At 36.4% G+C, this 12,107-nt stretch overlaps 2 protein-coding genes and 1 long non-coding RNA gene across 8 annotated transcripts in view; 2 read left to right on the top strand and 1 right to left on the bottom strand.

Annotated features, from left to right (window-relative positions):
- LOC122327606 overlaps positions 1–999 on the bottom strand; it is a 5,530-nt gene extending 4,531 nt beyond the window's left edge. For both annotated transcript variants that reach the window (XR_006247686.1, XR_006247687.1), the window contains exon 1: positions 476–999. This is a non-coding gene — a long non-coding RNA (uncharacterized LOC122327606). The remainder of the gene's footprint in view (positions 1–475) is intronic.
- The window catches only part of LOC122327514 (CD48 antigen-like), a 5,546-nt gene extending 49 nt beyond the window's left edge, over positions 1–5,497 (top strand). The window contains exons 1-5 of the mRNA XM_043222934.1: positions 1–77; positions 975–1,292; positions 1,569–1,856; positions 1,976–2,131; positions 5,439–5,497. The exon at positions 1–77 is cut by the window's left edge and continues 49 nt beyond it. Of these exons, the coding sequence (XP_043078869.1) occupies positions 32–77; positions 975–1,292; positions 1,569–1,856; positions 1,976–2,094 (771 nt within the window). The 5' untranslated portion in view covers positions 1–31 and the 3' untranslated portion in view covers positions 2,095–2,131; positions 5,439–5,497. The remainder of the gene's footprint in view (positions 78–974; positions 1,293–1,568; positions 1,857–1,975; positions 2,132–5,438) is intronic.
- A 919-nt stretch (positions 5,498–6,416) lies between these two features.
- The window catches only part of LOC122327476 (carcinoembryonic antigen-related cell adhesion molecule 6-like), a 31,447-nt gene continuing 25,756 nt past the window's right edge, over positions 6,417–12,107 (top strand). The window contains exons 1-5 of one of the 5 annotated variants that reach the window (XM_043222870.1): positions 6,423–6,681; positions 7,652–7,975; positions 8,222–8,503; positions 8,602–8,724; positions 9,482–12,083. In XM_043222870.1, the coding sequence (XP_043078805.1) occupies positions 6,627–6,681; positions 7,652–7,975; positions 8,222–8,503; positions 8,602–8,711 (771 nt within the window). In that variant the 5' untranslated portion in view covers positions 6,423–6,626 and the 3' untranslated portion in view covers positions 8,712–8,724; positions 9,482–12,083. Of the gene's footprint in view, positions 6,682–7,651; positions 7,976–8,221; positions 8,504–8,601; positions 12,084–12,107 lie in introns of those variants that run through there. The other 4 variants (XM_043222869.1, XM_043222867.1, XM_043222868.1 and 1 more) reach the window with 4 other exon arrangements.

Below are 12,107 nucleotides of genomic sequence, written 5' to 3' on the forward strand. Positions count from 1 at the left end.
TTTCAGCAGAACGTCGGCATGCTCAAAGAAAATGCTTCATGTGCTTTTCTTCTGCTTGTGTTTGCGGCAAGTCAACGGTAAGTGTGTGTTGTTTTCACTGATTCAGTTCATGCTTCGTTTGTTACACACGTAATAACATGGATTTGAATATCTCTAGATAAAAGACATTACGAAGATATTGCTGTAAGGTCTACTGGATTCACGCCTAGCATCACAGGAGATCTTTTTAAGAAAATTCAGTACAATACAGTTGTGACTGTATAAACAGTGCTTGAATCATTTTTGCATTGAATGCATTTTTCAGGAGCACTATTAACTTTTAACGGTTTATGTAACGGTTAATAACACTATTAACGGTTTTATATAGCAGACCTTAACTCACGTTAGTATTTTTGATGGACGCATATCAGATTATGTGGACGATTTGAAGTTTACCACACCGTTTTTCATGTATACATAAATTAATAATCCTTACCTTTATGAAAAAGAGCAGCGATCAGCTTTGATTCCGGGTTGTCGGCGCATGCGCGCCTCGCGCTCACGAGCTGATTGAAACCGCGCGTCGTAACAGGAAATGATTGTAAATTGAAAACAAACTTTCATCATGATGGATTCATTCTATATTCCCTCTGTTTGGAATTACAGCTAAATCCCTAACAAGACAAAAAAAGAGTAAGTTTTATCCCAGACATTTTTAATTAATTTGAATTTAAAAAAAAATAATTTATTGAAATCTACACGCCCACAGAATGACCTTTTACAGGTGTTCACATCGCATTCATAAAAAAAAAAAAAAAAAAGGTAAATGTCAATATCCCATTGAATATTTTAAACAGTTTTATAGTGCCGTGGTTTAAAAAATCTTGTAAGTTATTTATTTTATAAGTTATTTTACTTGTGTGAAGCAACACCAGTAAATAAATGATTTGGAGCCACATGAATCACTGATGTGTGACAAACTTTCTGTTCTTCAGGTGAGTTTGTTGATGATGAAGTGAAGTCAGTGATGGAGGGAGATTCTGTCACTTTAAACTCTGGTCTTACTGAAGTAATAGATGAAGATCTAGCTCTGTGGAGGTTTGGAGCTGAAAACACCTTAATAGCTGTAATCAATGTAATAGTCGGCAGTGTTACTGTATATGATGATGTTCTTGATGAGAGATTCAGAGACAGACTGAAGCTGGATCATCAAACTGGATCTCTGACCATCACTAACATCTCAACTCTACACACTGGAGAATATCAACTACAGACCAACAGTGTGAGAAAGAGCTTCAGTGTCTCTGTCTACGGTGAGTTTAAAATCTGTTTCTTTTATTTGTAACAAAGTATATACATCCTACAAACTTTAAAATCTCAACAATGATAGCATCTGAGAAACATTTTCATTCTGACTAGAATTTTAAACCTAGCAACCTAGTCTCCTTTTGATGAGTTATTCCAAGGGTTGTATTTCAGTCAGTGTAACAAAAAACACAATCACAAACTCTCAGTGAACGACAAACTGTAATTCAGCAGCTGAATGCTGAGTGATTTACTCTAATGCTTATGTTTCTACTATTTCTCAGCTTCTTTGTCCACTCCTAAGATCAGCAGAGACTGCTCTTCAACATCATCATCATCATCATCTTGTTCGTTGTTGTGTTCGGCGGTGAACGTGGGTCATGTGACTCTCTCCTGGTACAAAGGAAACAGTTTATTGTCCAGCATCAGTGTGTCTGATCTCAGCATCAGTCTCTCTCTACCTCTGGAGGTGGAATATCAGGATAAAAACACCTACAGCTGTGTGATCAACAACCCCATCAGAAACCGGACCACACATCTTAACAACACTCAACTCTGTCCTCCATGTCCAGGTACATAGGAAGGGTATATCAATAATTGTAATAGCTTATTTTTGATCCATCCCCCATATTATATTTGCTTCTGCGATCAGTATCGGTTAACTGAAATGCGAAATCTTAATTTCTTTCAGAATGTGGCCACTGCTGTGATGTTACCGAAGCTGTAATCCGATTGGTCATCTCTGCTCTGGTGGGCGTGGCTACTGTTGTTGTACTGGCTTATGACATCAGACCCAGAAAAGATGAATAACAGAGAAGAAACCTCTAGGGAAAGAAACAGCATATATTTCAATTTCAATTTCAATTTCAATTTCAAAAAACTTTATTTGTCCCCAAGGGGCAATTTTAAGACATATTGAGCAGCACTATAGAATACATTTTAAATACAAATAAATACACAATACAGTTAATGAATTAATTACAAACAAAATTACATTTTAGAGTTTAAAAGCAAAATAGATTTGGGAACAAAAGTAGCCCTCCTTCTCTGAGTTCTACAAAGAGGACCTCCAGATGGAAGCCATTCAAATACTGGATGGAGAATATGTGAGGGATCCTTAATGATCTTATTTGCTAGCCTAAATATCTGCTGATCATATATACATGAGAGGGATCTAACAGGCAGGCCAATTATTCTAGAGCACACCGTAACAACACTCTGCAGCTGATTTCTGTTCTGTACACTAATAGAAGAAAACCAACAAGACAAAGAAAAAGTGACAATGCTCTCTATAAAAGAATAGTAAAAAGTCAGCATAATGTCTTTACAGACTCCAAATGAGCCAAGTTTCCTAAGGAGATACTGACGTTGATGGCACCTCCTAAGAATGTTCTCTGTATTGGTTGAAAATTTCAGTTGATTATCAAAAATAGTGCCCAAGTACTTGTATTCCTCGACTAACTCCACAGGCATACCATGAATGAAGGTGGTGACTGCTGCAGCAATTTCCCTCTGCTTGTTAGAAAAATTCACCACCATCTCTTTAGTTTTGCTTACATTTAGTTCTAGGTGTGAGCTGTCACACCACTCTACAAACTCCTGTAGAACGGGTCCATGATTTTGTGAGGAATCTGACAGCAAAGACAGAAGAACTGTATCATCAGCATACTTGATCAAATAGCTGTTAGGTAGAGTTGATCTGCAGTCATCAGTGTACAGGATATAAAGCAGGGGTGAAAGCACACATCCCTGGGGGGAGCCCGTGGAGGTATAGCGAAGATCAGAAAACATTATTGACCAAAACTTTCTGAGACCTATTGTGATTATCCACATGATTAACTGGTCATCTAGATGAAAACGAGAGGAAAATTGGCCAAAACATGAGGTTGCAAAGTATTAAATGCTGAAGAAAAATCTGCAAACAGAAGTCTGACTGAAGTTCCAGAATGCTCCAGATGTTTATGAATAGCATCTATAATGAATGTTTTTGCATCATCAACTCCTCTGCCTGCACGATATGCAAACTGAAGTGGATCTATCAAAGAGTCAGTTGCTCTGATAATATGATTTTTTAAAATCCTCTCCATAGCTTTCATCACCAGAGATGTCAGAGCCACAGGTCTTAAGTCATTCAATACTGTGATCTTATTTTTCTTAGGGATGGGAATAACTGTGGAATGTTTCCATAATTGAGGTACAATGCAGCTATCCATTGAGTTCTGAAACAAAATACGAAAAACATCCCCGAGCTGCTGAGCACAATACCTCAGGACACGTCCACTGATATTATCTGGGCCAGATGAACTCCTCTCTTTAGTTCCTCTAAAAGCTCTCACAACATCCTGTGTACTGAAAATATAAGCAGAATTATCTGATTTAAATTGAGATCTTATTACCTCGAGCTGTGTAGAATTATCTGACTCAAATCTGGTGAAGAAGGAGTTAAGATCATCAGGTAGGGAATCAAAACTACTGCCCTCCACTTGTATGATTTTAGAGTTGCTTGTAACCGCATTATTAATGGAAGCCATAGTTTTAAGACCCTGCCAGGCTGAACGAAGGTTTCCATCAGTGAACTTCTGCTCCACTTTATTCTTATACTTCATCTTGGCAATTTTAATAGCCCTCTTGACCTCTTTATTAACCTCCTTTTTCTCCATTTCAGAGCCAGTGAAAAAAATCCTCTTTTTCCTATTCAAGATCTCCTTTAGCTCTTTGGTAATCCAAGGTTTATTGTTAGAAAATATAGTAACTGTTTTTGAAGGAATAATACTTTCAACACAAAAGGAAATATATGATGAAACTGTATCTACCTGCTCATTAAGGTTTTGGGAGATGGAAAGAAGGACATCCCAATCTGTAGATTCAAAGCATGCTTGAAGAGATTGAATACGCTCCACTGTTTGATGGTTTTGGTAACCTTCTTTACTCTCCTAACAACTGGTATATATTTTGGAGCAAGTAGAACTGTATGATGGTCAGCAGAGCCTAATGGAGGAAGGGGGAAACTCCTAAATGCATCTGGAACTGAACCATAGCATTTATCTAATATTTTTCCCAAACGAGTGTTGCAATTGACATACTGCTGATAGCCTTTTAAAAACTTATCAGGACAGCAATGATTAAAGTCTCCCAGAATGAACTTTGGAGAGTCTGGTGATAGCTGTTCCATTTTATTTAGCGTGCTCATAATATGCTCAGTAGCTTTTGTAATGTTAGCTCTGGGATGGATATAAATCAAAATAAAAAAAGTTGTGGAAATTCCCTGGGGAGATAAAAAGGGCGAAGAGAGACAGCCAGAAGCTCAATGTCTGAAGTACATATTTTCTCCCTCGTTATGACCGTAGAACACCAGCTATCATTTACATATAAACATACGCCGCCACCTTGTTGTTTTCCCGTAAGTTTACTGTCTCGGTCCAGACGCAACGGTGGAGCAAATCCATTTATATGCAGCGCATCTTCATCATCATTACTCTTAAGCCACGTTTCCGTAAATGCGAGAATTGAAGCAGTTCTATACTCATGCATGTGATAGACATTGGCTTGAAGCTCGTCAATCTTATTTCGAAGAGAGCGCACATTCGCCATGATAATAGACGGGAGCGCACGTTGTTTCCTTGTCTCCCGTTTCAGTCTGGCTTTAACGCCGCCCTTCTTCTTTCCTCTTCTATTCCTCTTAATACTGTTACCGGTAAAGTTGAGTTGATTGGATAAATCCGCCCGAAGTATTTCCTCAGGAAAACCATCCGTAAGAACAGTATAACGTGAATGAAGTCCGAGCTGCATTAAACTATCTCTGGTATATGTAATCCGAAAATTATCAGACCAGTTCTTTATAGCAGCAGGCATCGACGCACAAAAAAGAATCCACTGCAAACATATCCCCAACCAGGTAAGTCCACGAATGTCCATGATGATTGTATTCCCGCGACAAAGGGGAAAAAATAACAACAATTGTAATCCACAAATCACGATTAAAAAAAGAGCAAAAAAAGAAAAGGGGGAAAAAAAAATCTATATCTAAAAACATACAAACAAGACACGCTAAAATAAATAAATAAATAAAGTGCTGCTCAACAAGCCGACCGGTCGACCGCATGAGCAGCGACCCGGAAGTCGGAAACCAACCGTGTGTCTGTCAATTTATATATGTAAATTGTTGTGGAAATGAAACATTACTTTACTGAATTAATAAAATGTTGTTCACCCAAAAAATTCTGTCATCCTTTGCTCAACCTCAAGTCAACCTCAAGTGCATCTTTTGTGATGAGCATATGATGAGATGTATGAAGGTTTTATTTTTACACTGTTTGAGCAAGTCTTGGGCTGATAACTACAGTATACGAACACTGCGGGTGATTTTAGACCTGCTTAAAAGGATACGTACAAGTCAGGTCGGTAATTTGCAGATGCTTCTGAGCTTAAATTTGAAAGTGCATCGTACAGTCCCCGTTTAAAAGTCCACTTATATTGCAAACATCAAAAGTACTGATGCCACTTGCACTAAATTCACGAAACACTCGAGTAGCTCTGTGAGTCAGATCGAAACCTGCTGCGGTCTTCTGTATAGCTCTGGAAAGAAATGTGGTTTGATCTGCTGGACAAACAGCTTGTACTCGAGAATGTGTCTATTAATAGACGCTTGTAGTTTAATAGACGCATGTTTGCTTTCATCTTTTTTATGTTCTGCTAAGAATCTGCTAAGAATTACAACATTACATTGTAAACTGTTGACAAAAAAAGTGTATGGAAATGTAAAAAATAAATGAATAAAAACATTATAAGGCCATAAACTTAACAGCCTACATGATGCAATGAATTAAAATCGTGATTAAGCTATGTAGTTCTTCATATGGAATTTTAATACAGTTAAGTACATTTAGTTAACACATTAAAAAAATGTGTTTCTTAACTGAGAGCATTAATGGGATTTACCTCAGGAAGTGCTGCAAGCCAAGTTAAATACAGACTAGTGCAAAAGACTAGGGCCTGATGAAAATAAAAGTTCTGAAGTTTTGACTTTATGCCCTTGTTCTGTTACGCCCTTTGTTGTAGCGTGCGCTTACTGCTGAGCGTTAACGCAATAGCTAAATCGAAACTGAAAGTAAAATGCGCACGCTCATGCAAAGGCTTAGTGAATCCACATCTACATTTATATTTATTAATTTATCCTCGATAACATTTTAAAAAAGGTACCGCCCCAGTGACAGCTTTGAAGCGTTTTTTTTTTCAAGAGAGAGGAAGTGTTGTTTAACACACTGGGCGTGCTCTTATTCAGTCTGGAGGAAGACTGGAGACAGTTCACATTGGTATCAGCTTGCTCTCTACACAACTTTGTGATGAAAATGTTTCACACATTGGCTTTTTGCTGTTTGTGCTGTTACCACTCAGTTGGTAAGTTACACATTTTTTTCATGTAATTTTTGTGGAGATATAATGCATTCAGTTCCACCATCACTCAATAAATAATTCAGCATGTACAAAAACTATAGATTTGTTAATAAATATCTAATAGAACTTACGTTCGCTAGGCTGTTTCCTTTTTTTAAGTAAATTAAAGTTATCCAACTCATTAATGTGATAGTTTAACTACAAACTAACTGTCCCAGTTATAATTTTATTATAATAATGCCATATTGCTAAGCCATTTGATCAATAAATTAAAAGGAACTCAATTGAGAGATTGGTTTATAAGTTGAGAATAGACTATCAGTGCTGATTATTAGTTACTGAATTGTGATTTAAATACTGGTCCTATTGTATTGACTATATGTCACTATCTTTGAATTCGCCATCTTGTGGGCTTTTAAAGAACAGCCGCTAACAGCATCTCTTCTCTTCTCTTCTCTTCTCTTCTCTTCTCTTCTCTTCTCTTCTCTTCTCTTCTCTTCTCTTCTCTTTAGGTAAAAGTTCAGATTTTAAAAATGCAGACTATAATGAAACGCCAGAGATCTTATGAACTCAAACATTTCTCATCAAAATCAAAATCAAATCTCAAATCTTTTTTTCTGGTTTAATCAGATTTACAGACTATATCTCATGATTTAACACTTTATTCTTCTGTTAGTTTTCATTAGGGACAAGAATTCATTTTTAAAATGTATTGCAATTGATCATTTTATGACCTCCTGTGTTACCAAAAGACCACACACACACACACACACACACACACACACACGCACACACACAGCATCAGTTCAGACGTGTTTCAGACACTAGAAGGCTAATATCATAGGATTTAAGTGAACCAACAAAGAAAATGTTCCTCAAATGAGTTTTGTTTAGTTTGTGGCATCTGCTTGGTGAGTGCTGATTAAATGAACTAAATTAATTTAGTTTTAATTTGTGTTAAACTGTTTTTCAGGTGTGTTTGGTGTTCATGCATTGGAGTCAGTGTCGGTTCTGGAGGAAGATTCAGTCTCTCTCGACTCTGGTTTAACTGAAATAACGGATGTTGATCTTATTATGTGGAGGTTTGGAGCTGAAAACACTTTAATAGCTGAAATCGATGTAATGGTCGGCAGTGCTACTTTATATGATCATGTTCTTGATGAGAGATTCAGAGACAGACTGAAGGTGGATCATCAAACTGGATCTCTGATCATCACTAACATCTCAACTCTACACACTGGAGAATATCAACTACAGTCCAGCAGTGTGAGAAAGAGCTTCAGTGTCTCTGTCCACAGTGAGTTTAATTTAAAGCTTCTTTTATTCGTTACAGCTCTAAAGTATGTACAGCCCTTTGAGTCTATAATATCTAAGATACACATTTGTTTTGACTTTAACTTTAAGCATATTAAACAGTTATCTTTGGATTAATTATTATGAGGTTGGTATATCAGAGAGTGTATAAAAAAAATCCCAAACACTCACAATCTGAATCGACACAAGAAACAGCTTGATTTACTCCGAGGTCTCTATTATTTCTCAGCTCGTCTTCCTGTTCCTGTCATCAGCAGTAACTCTTCACAGTGTTCATCATCATCTTGTTCACTGATGTGTTCGGTGGTGAACGTGGGTCACGTGACTCTCTCCTGGTACAAAGGAAACAGTTTATTGTCCAGCATCAGTGTGTCTGATCTCAGCATCAGTCTCTCTCTACCTCTGGAGGTGGAATATCAGGATAAAAACACCTACAGCTGTGTGATCAACAACCCCATCAGAAACCAGACCACACATCTGAACATCAGTCAGCTCTGTCACACGTGTTCAGGTACAGCAGAGCTGGAATATACACTGTAAAAAAACAATAGTTGTTTCAATACATAGGTCAGCTATTTTATGAAAACTGATATTTTATTGTTATTTCAGAAGTCCATGTTCACAGTTGTGGCTCTGTTGAAGCTGTGATCCGATTGGCCATCTCTTCTCTGGTGGGCGTGGCTACTGTGGCTATTGTGATTTATGATTTTAGTGGCTAAAATGAGAGAACAGGTAGTACAAATATGTTTCTTTGACAGTTATTTGAATTTGAATTATTATATAAAATACAAAATCAACAAGAACTTTAATATGTGCTTGAAAACATATTAAAAAACATACATGCTTTTTTATACTATATTAATCCTTGGCATGGCATTCAAGTATTCTTCTAACTTCTAAATTTATCACTTCTTATACGCTGCCTAGTTTTGGCAGAGGCTATTTGCACTGAGTAAAAATAGATTCTTTTCTTAGCATAGATGCAATTTACACTAAGCGCAAATAGCAGCATTTTCTGCTATACTGCTTCTTGCAAGTGGCTATCATCTGCACCTCAGTATTGAAGTACATTATGAAACAGAATGCAACTTATTGAGTGTAAATGTTCATTTTAATTCAAAATGACGGAGCTAGTGTAAATAGCCTCTGCCAATAAGACAGCCATTGCACTTAAGTAAAAACATATATGGACTGTCTATTTACACAGTTTTTAGAAATACAGTACCGTTCAAATGTTTGGGGTCACCCAGAAAATTATTCTCCATAAAAAAAATAAAAAAAATCACTTTTATTTACCACGAGTTGTAAAATGAATAGAAAATATAAGGTTAGAAATAATGATTTGTGTTTGAAATAATATTTTTTCCCCTCAAACTTGGCTTTCGTCAAAGAACCCTCCATTGGCAGCAATTACAGCATTGCAGACCTTTGGCATTCTATCTGTTAATTTGTTGAGGTAATCTGAAGTAATTTCACCCCACACTTCTAGAAGCCCCTTCCACAAGTTGGATTGGCTGGATGGGCACTTCTTGGTCAAGCTGCTCTCACAACAGCTCAATGGGGTTTAGATCTGGTGACTGCGCTGGCCACTTCATTACAGATGGAATACCAGCTGCCTGCTTTTTCTCTACATGGTTCTTACACAATTTGAATGTGTGCTTAGGGTCACTGTCCTGTTGACAGTGGATGAAACTGGCTTCAATCAAGCGTTGTCCACAGGTTATGGCATGGCGTTGCAAAATGGAGTGATAGCCTTCCTTATCCAAAATCCCTTTTACCCTGAACAAATCTCCCATCTTACCAGCACCAAAGCAACCCCAGATCATCACGTTACCCCCACCATGCTTGACAGCTGACATCAGACACTCTTGCAGCCTCTTTTGAGTTGTTCTTCGTCTCACAAATGTCCTTCCAAACACCTCAAACTTTGATTCGCCCGTGCATAACACTGTTTCCAATCTTTCTCTGTCCAATGTCTTTGTTCTTTTGTCCATATTAATCATTTTCTTTTATTAACCAGTGTCAGATATGGCTTTTTCTTTGCCACTCTGCCCTGAAGGCCAGCATCCCGGAGTCGCCTCTTCACTGTAGATGCTGACACTGGCGTTTTGCGGGTACTATTTAATGAAGCTGCCAGTTGAGGACCTGTGAGGCATCTATTTCTCAATCTAGAGACTCTAATGTACTTATCTTCTTGTTCAGTTGTGCAGCAGGGCCTCCCACTTCTCTTTCTAGTTTGGTTAGAGCCTGTTTGTTCTGTTCTATGAAAGGAGTAGTACACACAGTTGTAGGAAATCTTGAGTTTCTTGGTAATTACTCACATTGGAATAGCCTTAATTTTTAATCACAAGAATAGTATGTCAAGTTTAATATGAAAGTTCTCTTTTTTAGTGAGTTAGTGAGTTCTCTTTCTCTTTTTTTGGCGTTTAATCGCCCCCACAAATGTGATGCTCCAGATACTCAACCTGCTCAAAGGAAGGTCAGTGTTAAAGCTTCTCTAACCAGCTAAACTGTTTTCAGCTGTGCTAGCATGATTGAACAAGGGTTTTCTAATCACCCATTAGCCTTCTGATGCAATGAGCGAACATGTTGTACCATTACAGCACTGGAGTGATAGTTGCTGGAAATGGGCCTCTATACACCTATGTAGATATTGCACCAAAAAACAGGCATTTTCTGCTTGAATAGTCATTTATCACATTAGCAATGTATAGAGTATATTTCTGATTAGTTTAAAGTTATCTTCATTGAAAAAAACAATGCTTTTCTTTAAAAAATAAGGACATTTCTAAGTGACCCCAAACTTTTGAACGATATTGTACGTTTTTTTTATACATTTGTAAACTGTTTTTTTTACAATCTTACCATAATTATTGTCCTTTCTCAATTCTCTTTTTGTGAATAATAACACTTGTTTAAGTCTGCGTTATCACTGTGCACCTCATGATACAATATATGTGTCTACAATACATTATGCGTTATATACTGTATAAGAAAGTGTATTTACTTTTAGATGAAAAACACATTACAAGTGCATTAATGAACATACATAATCACAGACTAATTGCATTTATGATGCATTAACACTTGCCATTTTGGAGAATACAAGTTGAAATGAAAATGCTGATAAATATATCAAAACAAGTGAACTTATTAAAAACGCAATAAAAATGTAAAAATTAAAAAAAAGTTTTTAAGTTTTTTAAAGTTATTGTCCAGCATCAGTGTGTCTGATCTCAGCATCATTTTTTTAAACACCATCCAATCTGTTACTTTGTATAGCTGCAAAAAAATTTAATTTTTAATTTCTATTGAATCATTATGTAAATCATTATTATACATTAACAATCACAGCATTTCTTACACAAGAAGCAATCATTATCATACATAAATATCATAAATATTTTTAGTTTTGTATTCCCTAAGTTGCTGTAATGTAACGGAATTAAAAGGGCAGATGAAAAAGAAATGTAAAATGGATGGCATTTAAAAAAATTAAATATTAATGTAATACATAACTTAAAGATTATTAATCCTTTTGGCCACTAGATAACCCACTTTAGCCAGCCCACTTAAAAGTGCCTATTGACAACATGTAGTCTTTTTAATATATAAAATTTTACTGTAGTTGTTCAGTATATTTTTACTGTGTTTGTATAATGTGTTAATTTCACACAATTGATTATAACAGCCCTTTGATTCTACAGGGATGTTAACCTAAAGGACGTATAAAAGTTATTTTGCTCAAAAAGTTTTGAACTTTAGCACACTAGACATTGAGAATCAGTGTATGAATCTCAGCGAATGTGAATTCATAAAAACAGATAAAAAGATCAACTCTGACCATCACAAGCAGTGAAAGTTTACTGTTTGTCAGCATTATTTACAAAAAGTTAAGTCTTTTTTAAGTCTTCTTCTTTATCCAGCCAATTTCTTGTAAGATGGAAGTCAGTTAGGTTGTGTTTTTACTCTCTTTTCTCCTTTTTGTTCTTCTTTCTCTTTTCTTCAGTGTTGCGCGATATACACTAATGCTAAATCAGCTCTTAATAAAATCACTTAATTATGCAGAAATGAGTAAGTGTTACTTTAACACTCTGAATCCAATAATAACATAT

Source organism: Puntigrus tetrazona, chromosome 22 (assembly GCF_018831695.1).
Source record: "Puntigrus tetrazona isolate hp1 chromosome 22, ASM1883169v1, whole genome shotgun sequence".
NCBI lineage: Eukaryota > Metazoa > Chordata > Actinopteri > Cypriniformes > Cyprinidae > Puntigrus > Puntigrus tetrazona.